The sequence below is a fragment of the Staurois parvus genome, unplaced genomic scaffold (genome assembly GCF_062004578.1).
Source record: "Staurois parvus isolate SC_StPar_1 unplaced genomic scaffold, SC_StPar_1.0 ptg000648l, whole genome shotgun sequence".
Taxonomy (NCBI): Eukaryota; Metazoa; Chordata; class Amphibia; order Anura; family Ranidae; genus Staurois; species Staurois parvus.
Genome location: NW_028318444.1, coordinates 3,250,775 through 3,269,249, shown reverse-complemented (window position 1 = coordinate 3,269,249; position 18,475 = coordinate 3,250,775). Strand labels below are relative to the sequence as shown.

At 43.0% G+C, this 18,475-nt stretch overlaps 1 protein-coding gene across 8 annotated transcripts in view; it reads left to right on the top strand.

Annotated features, from left to right (window-relative positions):
* ACSL6 (acyl-CoA synthetase long chain family member 6) overlaps positions 1 to 18,475 on the top strand; it is a 265,006-nt gene that overhangs the window by 108,335 nt on the left and 138,196 nt on the right. For 2 of the 8 annotated variants that reach the window (XM_089694069.1, XM_089694070.1), the window contains exon 2: positions 646 to 800. The exons of the other annotated variants lie outside the window; for them this stretch is intronic. In XM_089694069.1, the coding sequence (XP_089550195.1) occupies positions 776 to 800 (25 nt within the window). In that variant the 5' untranslated portion in view covers positions 646 to 775. The remainder of the gene's footprint in view (positions 1 to 645; positions 801 to 18,475) is intronic. 8 annotated transcript variants of the gene reach the window in all.

Below are 18,475 nucleotides of genomic sequence, written 5' to 3'. Positions count from 1 at the left end.
GTACGTGGCCGTGGCTTCTGCATTTGCTTTTCCTAACACATTCACGACCAGTGTATTTATCCAAACAAATAAGTGTCATGTGTCTAGGAAACATGTTGTAGACGCATGCACAGGTTAATGCCTATGCAAAAGCCTTATGCAAGTATGGCCATGTACAGTCATTCACTTGTATACTTGTATGGGCAGCAGTACGTGGCACATGCAGCTCCCTGGGTGGGGGAAAGTACCTAGGATTGTATGCTAGAGGACTTTGTAGCCTTAGACATTCATGTGCATGCGCCTTAAAGTGGTATTAAACTCAAAAGCAAACATTTATTATATTGCAGCTTACCAATCCTTAGATCTGAAGACTGCAATAGTTCCTTTTTTTAAGTTTAGTTTCTTTTTTCATCTGGTGATCTGACCAGAAAGTCTGTTGTTTTTCTACAGAACAAGCTTTCTTGCAGTTACAGGGATGAGACAAACCATTTATCACAAACAGGGGTGCTTACAATGATCATCTTTTATTTATTCACATAAAACCTTTATCCCAAAAGAAAGAAATATGCTTTTTGTAACTGATTATAAAGTGTGAGCTGGAGTTTGGATTCAATTTGTTAGTGTACCTAAATCTCCTATTACATTTAACACTACCCTTCCCTCCAGACTGACAATGCTGCTGTCTACTGCGCTTCCTGTGCTCATTCCTCCAGAGCTGTGTCTCACTAATAGAGAAGATGTGTTACTGGCCTGATCAGGTGAAAAGAGAGAGGAAAAGCCAAAGAAAAGAAAACAGATGCAACCACCACATCTAATGATTGGTAAGCTGCAATATAATCTATTTTTGGTTTTGGATTTAATACCACTTTAAACTCCACAGAAAACAACTGGCTGTTCACTATGTCTTCTGCACTGTAGTATTACCATAAATCATGACATCTAGTTGCTATGGGCTACAACTCCATTTATTTTTGAGCCGTATTTTATAAATGAGTGTCACTCTGACTGCTGATCCCTGGATTGTATCTCAGGGCAGTGCCATTTATACAAATAATCCTCCACCTCTTTATGATCCTGTATTCTATAGAAAGAAAGGAAAATGAGGCAATGTACATCTATTGTTGAAAGCAGTTGGTGATTCTGAGCTGTTGCTTGGCAGGTATATGACATTTGTATACGTCATTGCACCACAAGCTGAGCTCTCGATTATTCTGCTGATTTGTTGAGAAACTCTGGGGGTTGCAAGTGCCATGCTCAGGAAATCATGGAAGTAATATTTTTTATGTATTGTGATTCCATAATGAATGTAAACTTGGTAATGATCTGCCACATGCTGTCATCTACCATTTATTCAACTTCTAACAACTTGTTAGAGCTGATAACTGCTGAATTTTCAATGGATTATAAACTCTTGTTTTACATATATGTGTGTAGCAGCCTCCTAGGCTGAGGATACTAGATACATTTAGTGTGTCTTGCTCTGTAGTCAGAGGAGCTGTGATCTGCCGTTTTGATCTGTTCTGGCTCCACAATCTGGGCATTTGAGTGATTCCCCCTGAGCCTGTTGAGAACTTTCCAGAGCTCAGATGGATAAATTCAAATGCCCAGGCTGGGTTCTTACCTTGCCCCAGCTAATCCCTGGGGAGGTGTGCCCAGATAGTTGGTGGGAGGCAGATATTTAGCCGGGTTTCCAGGGAGATCTGTTTTTCACCTGGAGCACGTGTCAAACACAAGGCCCGCAGGCCAAACCTGGCTTGCCAGGCCATTTCATGTGGCCTTCGCACCTCTCCTTCAACTTTGGAACCCCCCTTGTCTCTGGCCCCACCTTGTCTCAGCAGTAAGCAGCAGAGAGGAGGGCAGAACTCCTCTGCCAGATCCTGGACTTCTCTGTGCAGGTGTGGGGAGGCTTGTCTCTGCCCCCCTCGGTCTCAGTAGTCAGCAGCAGAGAGGAGGACAGAATTACTGCTCCTGCTCCTTTCTGTGCAGCTGCAGCACCCCCTTGTCTCTGCCTCCCCTGGTCTCAGCCATTCAGCAGACTCTGACTCCTCCTCTGGTCCTCCTCCAGACTCTGCACTTTCTGTTTCCTAGCTCTGTCCTCAGCTTCTTCCCAGGAGCAGCACAAGGTAAGGGGGAGTACACTGTGATGTAAGGGATGGTAAGGTGCTCTTGACTTCTGGTGGTGGTGAATATCTGCTTGTCATTATTTTTCCTAGACTTCTACTTTCAGAGCTAGTTATTAGTTAAGTTATTACTAAACCAGTAATAACTGAATGCAGAGGCAACCAATTAATATGATAAAGAGAAGATACATTTACTTACAGATGCAACTGGCCCCTTGAGGGTAACCATAATGCTGATGCAGCCGGCGATTAAATTGAGTTTGCACACTGCTGCCCTGGAGGAGGGGGGACCATGTGCTTCTATGCCCTGAAGCCTTCCTGACTGGCTGTTGGATTACTCCCGTCCCCCCAGATCAATCCCATGGCCTTGCTATTTGTGGGATTTGTGAGTAGAGCTCAATCTTCAACTACCATCTCTATGCCGACGACACACAAATCTATCTCTCTACCCCTCACCTCACCCCCTCAGTCTCCAATCGCATCACCAGCCTACTAAGTGACATATCGGACTGGATGTCACTCCACTTCCTCAAACTCAATCTTTCCAAAACTGAGCTCTTAGTATTCCCCCCAACCCATGCCCCCCCCCCGACTTCTCCATCAAGATCAACGACACTACCATCAGTCCCTCCCCTCACACCAGGGTACTAGGTATAATCCTAGACTCCAATCTGTCCTTTTAACCCCAGGTCCATTCACTGACAAACTCATGTAGACTTCACCTCCGCAACATCTCCAAGATATGACCGTTCCTAACCTCGGAAACCACTAAGCAACTTATTCACTCCCTTATTATATTTCGCCTTGACTATTGTAACTCCCTCCTCACTGGCCTACCTCACTGCTGGCTATCCCCACTACAGTCGATCATGAATGCTGCTGCCAGATTCATTCACCTTACTAACCGCTCTATATCTGCCACCCCTCTCTGCCAATCCCTCCACTGGCTTCCAATTGCCCAACGGATAAAATTCAAAACACTAACACTGACGTATAAAGCCGTTCATAACACTGCCCCTAACTACATCACCAACCTTGTCTCTAAATACCACCCAAACTGTACTCTCCGCTCCTCGTAAGACATCCTACTCTCTAGCTCCCTTGTCTCCTCCTCCCATGCTTGTCACCAGGATTTCTCCAGGGCTTCTCCCATCCTCTGGAACTCCCTACCCCAATTTATCAGACTATTGCCTACTCTGCTCACTTTTAGGCGCACTCTGAAAACCCATCTCTTCAGGGAAGCCTACCCCGACCCCAGCTAATACTGGAATCTTCTACTCTTCCAACCACTCCATCCCCCACAGCTAATTACCTCTTGTACCACTATCCCCTCCCTCCTAGATTGTAAGCTCCAAGGAGCAGGGCCCTCTAATCCCTTTTGTATTGAACTGTATTGTTACTGTACTGTCTCCCTCCATAATGTAAAGCGCTGAGCAAACTGTTGCTGCTATATAAGTCCTGTATAATAATAATAATCTCCTGAGCTGCAGAGTTGCTGCATTGTGTTGTTACTGCCTAGTTGAGAGGTGTCTGTGCTAATTCTGTGCCTAATATTCTCCTGGTCAATAGCTGGGAGTAAAAGACTGTGTTCTACTACCTAGAGAAAGTGTCTTCTGCGAAATGTGTGCTGTGATGTTTTGGAGTATTCCATATCTATGGGGAGTTATTTACTAAAACTGGAGAGTGCACAAGCTGGTTCAGCCCTGCATAGAAACCAATCACCTTCCAGGATTTATTGTCAAAGCTTAATTGAACAAGCTGAGGTTAGAAGCCGATTGGTGTCTATGCAGGGCTGTACCAGATTCTGAGTGCTATAGTTTTAGCAAATCTCCCCCACTGCCTACCCCAGTTACACACTTTCTGCAATTATAAAAAAAAAAAGAAACCTTAGACCAGTGGTTCTCAACCTGTGGAACCTCAGGACCCACATTTGTCCTTGGTCATTAAGTCGCAACGCAAAACGAATTTCATTTCTGAAACATTCTAATTTATTCCACAAAACAACTTGTGCAGTATAAGCTGAGCAATGCCTCCTCTACCGCTCACTCTCTCAAAGGCACACTAAGGTAAGAGTATTAATGTCTTCAGTGGCTTTTTAAACAAACAATATAGCTTGTTTGTGTGAGGGTTTTGAGTGCCCCCCATTTCATTTTTATGTGCTATTTTTTCTTCCAAGAAAATGGAGTAACCTTTTAATTTGAAAAATCCACTTCTTCAGTCCCCCTTTCCACGCCCTACTTTAGCCCACCCTTTCATGCCCCCCTTTTTTTCCCCTTTTATGCTCTTTCCTTATCCCCCTTTCACACCTCCTTTAATACCCAAGTTGACCCGCTTTTCATACCCTCCCCTTTTATAGTTTCCTTCAGTCCTCCCCTTTCATGCACACTTTCAGCCCCCCCCCCCCCATCACCATTGCTTTCCTGTTTTCTTTCACTCCTTTCAAAATACGCTCTCCATCACCCAGCCACAACCCAGGAATAGTACCTAGCGGAGTCATTCCCTGGCGTCCAGTGGTGGTTTTCTTCTCTCCTGTGTGGCTGGCTGGCGGATGGAAGTGTAGTTATATGTCACCTTCTCCTGGCACGAAGGATGGAGAAATGAGTGTGAGGACCATTGAAATGCTTTTTAAGTGCACTGTGTGCACCACCTGGGTTGGACCGGCTGGCTGCAATAATACAAATATTAAGGCCGGCCGTAGTTGTAGTCCCAGCCTTCTTAACATTTATGTTATTGTGGCCAGGGTTTTTTTTTATTAAGCTATGTTGGTTGAGCACCGGACGTTTTTTGGGGATTTAGAGAGGCCTGGGGGGCACTTGCCCCACAGCCCAGTCTGCCCCTGGTCGCGACGCATTATTGAGTGAGTGAGTGAACTGTTGTGTGCCTGGCTGCCTATACGCTGCGTGGTGAAAGAACCTGCTAACTACAGTGGCTATTTCGGGGGGTGACGCTACATGTGATTGCAACAACTTTCCTAAGCTTAGTAAAAGATATCAGTTGAACTGCATTTATGGATTATAACATAGTTTATTTATTTATTACACATACTTATATAGCATTGTCAGTTTACGCAGCTCTTTACATATACAGTCAGGTCCATAAATATTGGGGCATCGACACAATTCTAACATTTTTGGCTCTGTATACCACCACAATGGATTTGAAATGAAACGAACAAGATGTGCTTTAACTGCAGACTGTCAGCTTTAATTTGAGGGTATTTACAGCCAAATCAGGTGAACGGTGTAGGAATTACAACAGTTTGCATATGTGCCTCCCACTTGTTAAGGGACCAAAAGTAATGGGACAGAATAATAATCATAAATCAAACTTTCACTTATTAATACTTGGTTGCAAATCCTTTGCAGCCAATTACAGCCTGAAGTCTGGAATGCATAGACATCACCAGACGCTGGGTTTCATCCCTGGTGATGCTCTGCCAGGCCTCTACTGCAACTGTCTTCAGTTCCTGCTTGTTCTTGGGGCATTTTACCTTCAGTTTTGTCTTCAGCAAGTGAAATGCACTGTCACTGCTGTCACTTAAAGCCTGGTACACACTAGAAGTTTTTTTTCATTCAATCCAGCAAGCTGAAGGAAAAAAACTTACAGATTGCTGTACTGAAGCTTGGTACACACTATAAGAAGATTGGACAAATGATCATCCAATTCTCCTAAATGTTTCACAGCAAGTCGAACCCAAGGATGGTACTAACTGTACGAAAATTCTCGAATGACAAAGGCTTTTTCTTGGTTGACGTAGAAACGTTCCAGCGTAGATTGTTGTTTATTGTTTCTGATCATGTGCAGTCTTTTGTATCCACTTTTTCTTGTACAAAAACAGTACGCATTTTTTTTTAAAAAAAAGTGTTACCCTAAGTTCACACCTAAACGTTTTCCGCAGCTTTTTGCATTTTGCAGAAACGCAGTACAGTCCATTTAACATGATTTCCTATGGGACATGTTCACATCTCCGTGTTTTCACCGGGTGCGTTTTTTGGAAAGGGTCAAGGACTGTTTTGAACGCAAAAAGATGCATTTTATGTTCTATAGACTTCAATGGAAACACTGCAGAAAAGCATGCAGTGCGGTTTTGCTGCATTTTTGCTGCATTTTGCACTTTAAATCTACCTAACAACAAGAAAGAAAAAAAAAATGCAAAACGCATCAAGAACATGGCGAAAACGCATCGCAAAATGCAATGCAGAAACAGGTCAAACGCAAACTGTATAGGTGTGAACACAGCCTTAGTTCTGTACACATATGAGAAAAATTTTGGAGATTGTTCCTTTGGAATATTCATTTGGTCTGAATTAGATGTTGAAACTTGTGTACACGCACATACGGAATTTCTCATCCAATTTTCTTATAGTGTATACTCAGCTTAACAAAAGCAATGTTAGTACAGCAATCTCCCCGCTGTGCTATTGTGTTCTGACAGGGGGACCACCCCACGTCAGAACACACCGGTCAGCCACTTGATGCCAGTCAGCTGCTGGTTTTCCAGCATGCTCGTTCAACAAAAGTTGGTCGTGAGATCGACTTCTGTTGGACAGGGAGCTGTACACGTGGACTGAAAATCAGCCGGTTTCTACTGTACCAGCTGATTTTGGCCAATATTTGGCCCATGTGTACAGCGCTTAATACCTTTAGCAACAGCATGGTTTTTATAATCACCTGTCATGAATGGGTTAAAAACAAAAGCATAAATTGGCCCTTAATAGTACAAAAACAGCAGAAAATCACCACTATAAGGGGTTAATTTATACTGTGAAACAGTGAATGTAGTAATAAATATATACCCATAAATAGGATGTACAGAGTATTTTAACTGGTCAGGGTCAAACATGAAGCTATATGAAGGGTGGAGGGGGAATATACATCTTTTACATTAAAGTGGTAGTAAAGTGTTATTTTATTGTACCTACAGGTAAGCCTGTAATAAGGTTTACCTGTAGGTACTGTAAATATCTCCTAAAGTTGCACTGCTTCGGCGATATTTACCTGTGTCGTAGCAGCAGCACATGCGCTCTGAAGGAACGGCATGCCTGCGCCATTCCTTCAGAGCTCTGTCATAAAAAGTGACTCTCACACGCATGCACGGGAGTGACGTCATCGTGGCTCGGCCATTCAAGCCGCCAGAGCCCATGAACTTTTAAATATAATGAACAATACTGGTAAAATACTGGTAAATGTAATTGTAACGTCTTATATTACCTCCAGTCTGTCAGTCTCCAGCTTTTCTAGGTTCAGATGCTGATCTTCCGTGCACAAACCGCCTAAAATGATTTTATTTTTATTTTTTTCTAACAACCAACCTGTCATACTTACCTGCTCTGTGTATTGGTTTTGCATAGAGCAGCCCTGATTCTTCTCTTCTGGGGTCTCCCACCAGAGCTTCTGCTTCCTCCTGCCTTCAGAGTTCCCCTATAGCAGTGGTGGCAAACCTATGGCACGCGTTCTGCAGCGAGCACACAGAGCCCTCTCTAGCGGCACGTGAACTGAGTTGCCCTAGCATCACCCCAGCAGCCGAGCTTCGGATAATAGCGCACATAGGGGCCATGCGCATGCTCGGAAAAGAGTAGTGGCGCCAGGCGATAACACAAGCTGCGTCTCATCCGAGCTTTTGCATGGCCAGTCAGTGCATTGCTACAGATATATATTGAACTGGCCGTGAGTTTTAATACATTCGTTTTTATTAACACAAGATTTTAGCTTGTGCTGGTGGTTAGTGGAAGTTTGCCCTCTTGTGCTGGTGGTCAGGGGAAGTTTGCCCCCTTGTGCTGGTGGTCAGTGGAACCTTGCCCCCTTGTGCTGGTGGTCAGTGGAGCTTTGTCCCCTTGTACTGGTGGTCAGTGGAACTTTGCCTCCTTGTGTTGGTGATCAGTGGAACTTTGCCCCCTTGTGCTGGTGGCCAGGGGAACTTTGCCCCAATGTGCTGGTATTCAGTGGAACTTTGCCCCCTTGTGCTGGTGGGCAGTGGACCCTATTACAGGTCAGTGGAACTTTGCCCCCTTGTGCTGGTGGTCAGTGGAACTTTTCCCCCTTGTGCAGGTGGTCAGTGCAACTTTGCCTCCTTGTGCTGGTGGCCAGTGGAACTCTGCCCCCTTGTGCTGGTGGCCAGTGGAACTTGGCCCCCTTGTTCTGGTGGCCAGTGGAGCTTGGCCCCCTTGTGCTGGTGGCCAGTTGAGCTTGGCCCTCTTGTGCTGGTGGCCAGTGGAGCTTGGCCCCCTTGTGCTGGTGGGCAGTGGAGCTTGGCCCCTTTATTGCTGGTGGGCAGTGGAGCTTGGCCCCCTTGTGCTGGTGGGCAGTGGAGCTTGGCCCCCTTGTGCTGGTAGGCAGTGGAGCTTGGCCCCCTTGTGCTGGTGGCCAGTGGAACTTGGCTCCCTTGTGCTGGTGGCCAGTGGAACTTGGCCCCCTTGTGCTGGTGGGCAGTGGAGCTTGGCCCCTTTGTGCTGGTGGGCAATGGAGCTTGGCCCCCTTGTGCTGGTAGGCAGTGGAGCTTGGCCCCCTTGTGCTGGTAGGCAGTGGAACTTGGCCCCCTTGTGCTGGTGGCCAGTGGAACCTGGCTTCCTTGTGCTGGTGGCCAGTGGAGCTTGGACCCCTTGTGCTGGTGGGCAGTGGAGCTTGGCCCCCTTGTGCTGGTGGGCAGTGGAGCTTGGCCCCCTTGTGCTGGTGGGCAGTGGAGCTTGGCCCCCTTGTGCCGGTGGGCTGTTGAAGCTCTGTTATTGTGTTTTTCTTTTAAGACAAAAGATGTTAATGCATGGGTGTTTTTTTCTAAACTAAAACCTCAGTATTCAGGTTTATTATTATATTATTATACAGGATTTATATAGCGGCAACAGTTTGCTCAGCACTTTACAAAACGAAGATAGACATTACAGTTACAATACAATTTGGTACAAGAGGAAACAGAGGGACCTGCTCGTTAGAGCTTACAATCTAGGAAGAAGGGTTGAGTGATACAAAAGGTAATAGCTGTGGGGGGATGAGCTGATGGAGGAAATAAATTTACTAGGTAAAAGCAGGATAGGCTTCTTTAAAGAGAAAGGTTTTAAGGGATCGTCTAAAGGTGGATAGATTAGGAGACAGCTGGACAGATTGGGGTAAGGAGTTCCATAGGATGGAAGAAGCTCGGGAGAAGTTCTGCAGGTGAGCATGGGAGGAGGTGACATGGGAACTAGAGAGCAGGGGGTCTTGGGAGGATCGAAGAGAGTGGTTTGGTTGATATTTTGAGACCAGGTTGGTGATGTAGCTGGGTTTAATTGCAGTGTTGGCACTTTGCAATAAATTAGTGGGTTTTGGGTTGCAGTTTGGGCACTCGGTCTCTAAAGATTCAGCATCACTGCCATATAGCAAGCTGCAAAGTATAGTATAGAGTGCTCCTATAACAAGGTAAAAAAACTTCTGCCTTTAGAATTACTTTAAAATAACTTCCTTCTCCTGACCAGGACTACGTCTCATGAGGCATGCCACTTACTGGCATGTATGGGTGGTGTACTGAGCTGCATGTGTGCTGCACTGTATTTTCTGACATGTTAACAAATAATACATTCTGGATGTAGGCCAACTAATCAGCTGACCAACTAATCAATTATGAAAATAGTTGACAACTATTTTCTTAATCGATTATGTCAATTAGTTGTTTCTGCCCTAATTGTGTGTATTGTAGTTTATTTCAAATGTAATCCCTCACACCTCAGGTCAAGCAATAAGCCCTGGTTCACACTGAATGCGGCTTTGAAATCGCCCTACTTCACTTCAAAGACACTGGTTAATGTGATTTCATGTATTGCTTTTGTAAAAAAAAAAAATTATCCGCGCTTAGCCAAAAAATGACTTCATGAATAGATGTATGCAAGTTGCACATGAAATTGCCAAAAATAGTGCAAGAACCTTTTTTCAAAATCAGTGCCGCTCTCATTTGAACGGTTTCACAGGCACAAATAGGGTGTGACTTGTCATGGGATTTGGAACTGTTGAATTGCATGACAAGTTGCATCAATGTGGACCAGGACTATATGTTAATACAGAATAGGAGTTTACAGACTCCCAAAGCCCAGGCACATATTTAGGATATAATTCCAAGAAGAAAGTAGGTGCACTCCATGTGATTTGCAACATAAGGTTGTTTTTGTTGTCATTGTTTCCTCGATGCACAGTCCGCTTTTGAAAAAGGTAAATGAAGCCAAATGGCTATTTATCATACTAGAATTTAACAAACTGTGCAATGGGCTGATCATGATTATGTATAGGTAGAGTTAGAAGGGGCTTCACTCCTAAATTGTTTCTTAACCAGGACTGACTGCTTATAAATTCTAATTCTAAGAAGTCAATGGAGCACATGTCTTGGTAGAGGTTACATAGTTACATAGTTAGTCTGGCTAAAAAAAGACAAAATTCTATCCAGTTCAACCATAAAAAAAAAGTTATAATCCTATACCCACAGTTGATCCAGAGGAAGGCAAAAAACCGAGCAAAGCATGATTCAATTTGCTCCTGCAGGGAAACAAAATTCCTTCCCGATCCCGCGAGAGGCAATCAGATATTCCCTGGATCAATTTTACCTATAAATGTTAGTATCCAGTTATATTCTGTGTGGCAGAAAAGAAATATTATGTGCACAGATAATGGCTCTACCTTCAGCAGTGTGCAGTATTTTATAGCATATGAAACATCTTCTATCCCTTCCATTTTCTATCCTTTGGAAAGCTCTCCAGTTACCACAGGCACGGACAGAAGAGTCTGAATGGTCATGTAAAATGCACAAGCCAGCACTATTATTCTTGATCTGTGTCTGGTAATGCATTATCCATTGGCTTTTGTTTAATTGCTTGTTTTCCATAGATGTGTAATATCTGCATAATTTGCAGTGGTTGCATTTCCACATTACTGATTCTTTATTATGCTATTTTAAGAAATAATTTTTGGATAACCTATATTAGGCGTAATTCACAAAGCTAATACACCCGGAAAAAGACTCTTAATTTCAGAAAGTGAAGGCTATTTTCAGCCGATACCAGTGAGATTTAAAAACTACAGTCTTGGTTATATAAGGATATTTATCTGTGTGTTATGCTTTGTGATCTGAGCTTAGTACTATTTATTTATTACAGGAATTTATATAGCACCATCAATTTACGCAGCGCTTTACATATATATTGTGCATTCACATCAGTCCCTAACCCTCATGGGGCGTACAATCTAAGGTCCCTAACTTCCATTCATACATACACATACTAGGGCCAATTTAGACAGGAGTCAACCTACCAGCATGTCTTTGGAGTGTGGGAGGAAACCAGAGTACCCGGAGGAAACCCATGCAGGCACAGGGAGAACATGCAAACTCCAGTCAGGTGGCGCCATGGTTGGTACTAAATAGTCAATCAAATTAGACAGTACCCAGTTTAAAGCTGGCCAAGCATAGTTAAGTTTTTTGTGATCAGTCAGTGGGCTTAATGTAAAAAACGGAACTGATTTCCCCCATCCACACTTTCAAGGTGGATGGGGAATTAGGGAGACTCCCCCACTGCTGGAACACACAGATCAGCGCTGCAGCCATTGATCAAGCAGAGTTTATCTGACAGGGCAGTTAAACAGAACTCAGTCGGCCAACTGCAGTGACTACACATGGATCCCTGCTGAACCAGCTAAACTTCGGTCTATGGCCACCTTTAGACATTATGGGGGATTTATACTAAAACTTGTGTACTCAGAATCTGGCGCAGCTGTGCATAGTAACCAATCAGCTTCTAACTTCAGCTTGTAAAATTAAGCTTTGACAGCAAAACCTGGAAGCTTATTGGTTTCTATGCAGAGCTGCAATAGATTTTGCACCATGCAGTTTTAGTAAATAACCCCCTACATGACTACCTTGGTGAAGTTTCAATGTGATTTATCAACCATGTTTTTGCCTTGTATTTGGTCCTGTACTGTTCTGTTAGGCAGCACTAGGACTGCAAATCAACAATGCTATGCCAAAATATGCTTAAAGAATAACTGCTTAGAAAAAAACAATTCCCTCTATGATCTACAGTATGTACACTGATGTAAAATTTGACGTGTGTTTTGATGCAGACTTTTAAGAAAATCAGTGAACCAACCACACAGTCAGGATACTAAAGGTGTACACAGGGTCAGTGGTAAACTATTTTGCACCCTAGCCAAGACCAGCTACTTGTGCCCCCCCCCCCCCAAAAAATAAAAATAAAAATGTAAAAACAGTAGAAAATATTAAATCAACAAAACATGAAACTGCTAAATTAACTTCTAAAAAAATAAGTGCCACAACATGCCACCAGCACCAATATTAAAGACAAAATATATATTAACCAATTACACATTAACTATATTAACCAATCAGACAGAAACAAAACAAAAAAAGAGACAGAGTTACAAAACTCCACAGTGACCAGCAGCCACCAGCCAGCTTGCAGTAAGTGACTGAGTCTGAGAGGAACACTGGAAGGAGCGGAAGCCCAGCTGCTACACTGGCCCCTGACACCATCTTCCTCTGTCCTCTTTTCCTCCCCCTCTGCCATCCCTCCCCTCAGCTGATCATTTATGACTTAGCGTTCCACACGATCAATCAGAATCTGCTCCCCTCACCCTGACCATTGTCCGCCCCCCCCCCTCCTTCTCCTGTCACCTCCATGACCTGCTATCCTCTTAGGCTCAGCTCACCTCTGATGGCTTCTGCCAGGGTGTGGAGTCCAGGCTGCGGCTTTCAGTGAGGACAGGCGGCATCTCATACACGGCAATTACATGTTGCGCTATGTGTGAAAAAAATTCAATAAATATACATATAAATAATGAAAACAACTGTATACATAATACAAGAACAAAATAGTGTATAAAAGCGATATCAAATACGGTCCATGTAAAGGACAATATAATAATTAAAGTCCACGTAAATAATATCTACACAGAACAATTTGTGATGATAATAATTTGTAATGATAATAATAGATAAAAATATTCTTTCCATCCAACTAATCACCTGCGTGAATGAACCAACACCATGTGAATAAAATGGAGGCTTACCAAATAAAGAGACCCCTTAACTATAGGGGGTCATTATAAGCTTTGTATCGATGTAATACCTTCCAGACTTCTGTGTCATCTCAGGATCCAGATTCCACTTAAACTTGTAAGCCATTCCCTTAGCGATGTCAGGACAGTATCATGAAAAATAAAACATGCCTCTCACAGTGCAGTAAAACCAGTGTGCCTTTATTGCGCAAATAAAATCCTATTTACAAATATACAGAGGAATATCAGCATTCATAAACAGTTTCCAAAATGGTGGACAGCTCCATGACGTCAGAGGGAGGCTCCGCCCGACACGTTTCGTCATCAATAGACGTCTTCCAGGGCTGAAGAGCTGCCCTCCATCACCACACATAAATAAGAAAAAAACAAGCCTCGTTTTGTAATATAACCAACTTCAATCATGTACAGGTATCGGAAGACATTGAATCTGGATCCAAGCCTCAATTTGAAATAGATGGAATAGTGAGGCCTCTCATACACATCAGGCTTTGATCATCCTACTCACATAGGGTTAACCTTGCAACCAGAGCACACCGCCACCTATTCATTGTCTTCAGCTCTGTAGAAGAAGGTGGAACAAGCGTTGGACACACCCCATTCGGTCACTAGCTGGATCATGTGTGTCATATATATATGTACTAAATGGTCATGTGTATGGACGGGCTGTGAAACAATTGTGCAGAGTAAAGATACCATCTTTCCCTCATCATTCCCTGTGTATGAGGAGAAGGGGACTCTGCAAAGAAATGAAGAATGCATACAAGACGTCCATAGGCCACACACAGATAGAGTGCCTGCCTGTGTTGCGCCCAGGCACCCCTAGGTGACACTGCGCCCTAGGCAGCTGCCTAGTTTGCCTAGTTGAAGCAACAGCCCTGGGTGTACAGGACACATCCAGGTTGCCATATAACATTGAATTTTACAGAAAAGCATAGCAGCTGCAGGTTGAAAAGGAAATGTCATTTTGAAAAAAAAAACATTAAATTACAATGTCTTATGTAGTAATTGTATATGCTACATTATGTTTTTGTTTTTTTTTTTGTTGTTTTTTTCTTTCTATGAAATTGGAGTTACCAAAGCCTTCTTGAACGTGTGTTTATCATTACTTTATTTCTATAAAGCTTAATATGGCCTGTATTCATACCACAGTTCCAGTATCTCATCATGCTAAGGTTGACTAAAATCCACATACACCAAAGGTTTCTAAAGCCCATTACAAAACAAATGTTGCTGAGTTTTAACTGTGAATTTTTTTTACTCTGTTACCAGAGTAAAAAAAAGGAAGTAAAGGCCGCAAACGAATGACAGATTGCAAAAGATAGCAGGACAAACCCCCCCAAAATTCTTCAAACATATTAATAGTAAAAAGGTTCGGTCTGAGCATGTAGACCCTTTACATAATAATCTAGGGTGTGTGACTGGGGATAAAGAGAAGGCAAATTTATTTAATACCTTCTTCAGCTCTGTGTATACAAAGGAGTATGGGGGAGCTCTTGTCCATAATGGGCATGGTATTGACACACCTCCAGATGATACACATTGGCTCACAATTGATATGATCCAAAAATATTTAGACAGAATAAAGGTGAAAAAAGCACCTGAACCAGATGGCATAAACCCATGGGTCCTTAAGGAATTGAGCTCTGTCATTGCAAAGCCATCGTTTCTAATTTTTAGGGACTCTTTAATGACTGGCATAGTACCACTGGATTGGTGTAAAGCCAATATGGTGCCAATATTTAAAAAGGGGTCAAAATCTTTACCAAATATTTATAGAGCTGTTAGTTTAACTTCTATATTTGGGAAGATACTGGAGAGTTTAATAAAAGACCACATAGATGAGTTCTTGCTGGAAACAAATATTTTACGCAACAGACAGCATGGATTCATGAAAGACAGAAGTTGTCAAACAAATCTGATTTCTTTTTTTTTATGAGGAGGTGAGCAAAACCTTGGACAGAGGGGTGGTGGTGGACGTGGTATACTTGGATTTTGCAAAAGCGTTGACACAGTTCCCCACACACAGCTAATGTGTAAGGTAAAGTCTACAGGCTTGGAAATATCAGTATGTAAATGGATAGAACACTGGCTAAAAGATCGTAATCAAAGAATAGTGGTTAATGATTCATACTCTGAATGGTCTAGGGTTGTTAGTGGTGTACCCCAAGGTTCAGTATTGGGACCCTTACTTTTTAATATATTTATAAATGATATAGGGTTTGGAATTAAAAATCCCATTTCAGTCTTTGCAGATGATGCCAAGCTGTGCAGTGGAATAATGTCCTTACAGAATGTCTTCAATTTACAAGCCAACCTCAATGCACTGTTTAATTGGGCAACTATGTGGCAAATGAGGTATAATGTTGATAAATGTATGGTGATGTGCTTGGGGGCTAAGAATATGCATGCATCATACATACTAGGGGGAGTGCAACTGGGGGAATTAGTGGTGGAAAAGGATCTGGGGGTTCTGGTAGATCCCAAGCTTAATAATGGCATGCAATGCCAAGCTGCAGTTTCTAAAGCGCGCAAAATCCTCTCTTGTATTAAAAGAGGTATAGACTCCAGAGACAGAGATATCATTTTACCCCTGTACAAATCATTAGTAAGACCTCATCTGGAATATACAGTTCAGTTTCGGGCACAAATTCACAAAAATAACATTGGGGAACTGGAGAAAGTACAGAGAAGGGCAACCAAACTGATACGAGACATGGAGGAGCTCAGCTATGAGGAAAGATTAGAGGAACTGAATTTATTCTCTCTTGAGAAGAGGAGATTAAGGGGGGATATGATCAACATGTATAAATACATCAGTGGTTCATATAGTGAACTCGGTGTAAAGTTATTCGCCCTGAGGTCATCACAGAGGACAAGGGGGCACTCTTTACGTCTGGAGGAAAAGAAATTTAATCTCCAAACACGGAAAGATTTCTTCACAGTGAGAACAGTGAAAATGTGAAATAGACTCCCTCAAGAGTTGGTTGTGGCCAGCTCAGTGGATTGTTTTAAAAAAGGCCTGGATTCTTTCTTGGATACACAGAATATAACTGGATACTAACATTTATAGGTAAAGTTGATCCAGGGAATATCTGATTGCCTCTCGGAGGATCAGGAAGGGATTTTTTTCCCCCTACAGGAGCAAATTGGATCATGCTTTGCTGTTTTTTTTTGCCTTCTTCTGGATCAGCTGTGGGTATAGGATTATAACTTTTTTTTTTTTTTTTTTGTATTAACAATTTTTATTGGTTTTCATGTGAGTACAAACAGTGTATTTTTTTAAAAAAGATAAGGAAAAAAAAAAAATAAGCATGACAGAAAGGTACATCGATGGCGAAACTACATATGGTCAGGACCAGTGGAAACATATAATAACAGTGCGGAAATAATCAGGGTCTTACATTTTGGGCCGGCATAGAGGAAATGAAGGTATCCCACGGGAGCCAAATCATCTCAAACACAGCAAACGAACAATTATGTAATGCAGTCAAATACTCCATCTGTCTTACATCAGCAATAAGTTTGTACAAAATCGGCAATGAAGGGGGAGTAGAAGATAACCAACACATAGGAATGCTTCTCCTGGCTGCGGTCAGAACATGTACAGCAAGTTTTCTGGCTGGTTTAGGTAGACTCGGGAATGGCAAGCCCAGCAAAAAATGCAGTGGGTCAAATGGGAGAGAGATATGCAACAACGATTGCAACAAGGAGCGGACCTCTTCCCAAAAAGGGACAATGGAGCTGCATGTCCAAAAGATATGGTAGAGAGAACCAGGATCTCTACTACAGCGCCAGCAGGCAGGAGAAGCATTCGGATTATAAGCATGAAGAACTTCAGGTGTTTTGTACCATAACATCATGATCTTGTATATATTTTCCCTAAAAACCACACAGACAGAAGATCTAGATGCATTTTCCCAAATTTTCTTCCACGTTAATAAATCAATATCATGTTGTACAAATTGAGACCACCTACGCATGTAAAGGTGAGTGTCATTGGATAAAGGGGGGGCATCCATAAGGAGTTTATAAGTATTAGAGACAATACCCCTTTGGTGGGGACCCTGCATACATAAACGTTCGAAGGGAGTAGGCTTCCCCAGGATCAATGAGGGTGATAAGGTAGAAAAAAAGTGGCGTATTTGAAGGTATATATATAGGTGATGAGGAGGTAGAGGAGCCTTTTTCTGAAGATCCAGGAATGAGTGTAACTTACGAGTCACCGGGTGTACCAAGTGACGCAATTGAAAAAGGTTAGCCACTACCCAGAGAGACATCCGGGATATGGCCATATTGTCTGGGAGATTAGGGTTATAGAGGATATTTGTCAGTGGGGAGCATTCAGAGGCCAGTGTGAATTTAGCCTTACATTTCTGCCAAACAGTCAGTGAAAAATGCATGGGACCAAGGAATAGGTGGCGGAAGGAAGAGACATCCACTGCTGAGGTCGACCAAAGGAGGGAACATGGATGAGCTGGGGACAGTTGCAATGATTCGATCTCAGTCCATGTGTTGGGAGGATAATGGGTGGACCATGACATGAGAAAACGAAGGTGAGTTGCATAGTAGTATGTTATTATATCCGGCGCCCCCATTCCCCCCCTAGAACGCAGGGAGAGCAGAACAGAACATGCAATCCTGTGCCGCTTATTGTGCCAAATAAAATGTAGGAAAGATTTCTGAAGGTAGTGAAGTTTGGACATAGGAACGGGGACGGGGAGAGTTGCAAACAGGTATAAAAGTTTGGGTAACACGGTAATTTTTAAGACGTTGATGCGTCCGAGGATAGAGATGGGCAAGGCATCCCAATGTTTCAGAGAGCGAGAAATTGCTATAAATAGTGGGGGGAATTGGCCTCGTATATGGATTGGTAAGAGGAAGTAAGATTAGTACCTAAATATTTTAAAGAGTGGGTGCACCACCGGTAGGGAAAGGCTTCCTGAAGTGAGGATAAAACAGCAGGTGGGACATGTATTGGGAGTGCCTCAGTTTTGGACATGTTGACTTTGTAGCCTGATATAGCCCCAAAATGTTTCAGAGTCTTATGCAAAATCGGTAAGGAGGTGTGGGGGCTCGTAAGTGTGAGGAGGATGTCATCTGCAAATAACGATAACTTGTACTCATGGGAATGGGATTGTATCCCGCGAATATCCAGATTCGACCTGATGGCGATGGCTAATGGTTCCAGACAAAGAATGAACAGCAAGGGAGAGAGTGGACAACCCTGACGTGTGCCGTTTGACATCTGAAAGGGAAGTGAAAGAAAAGAAGCTAATCTGACCTGTGAGAAGGGGGATGAATAAAGGGCCTTCAAGGCTGCTACAAATGGA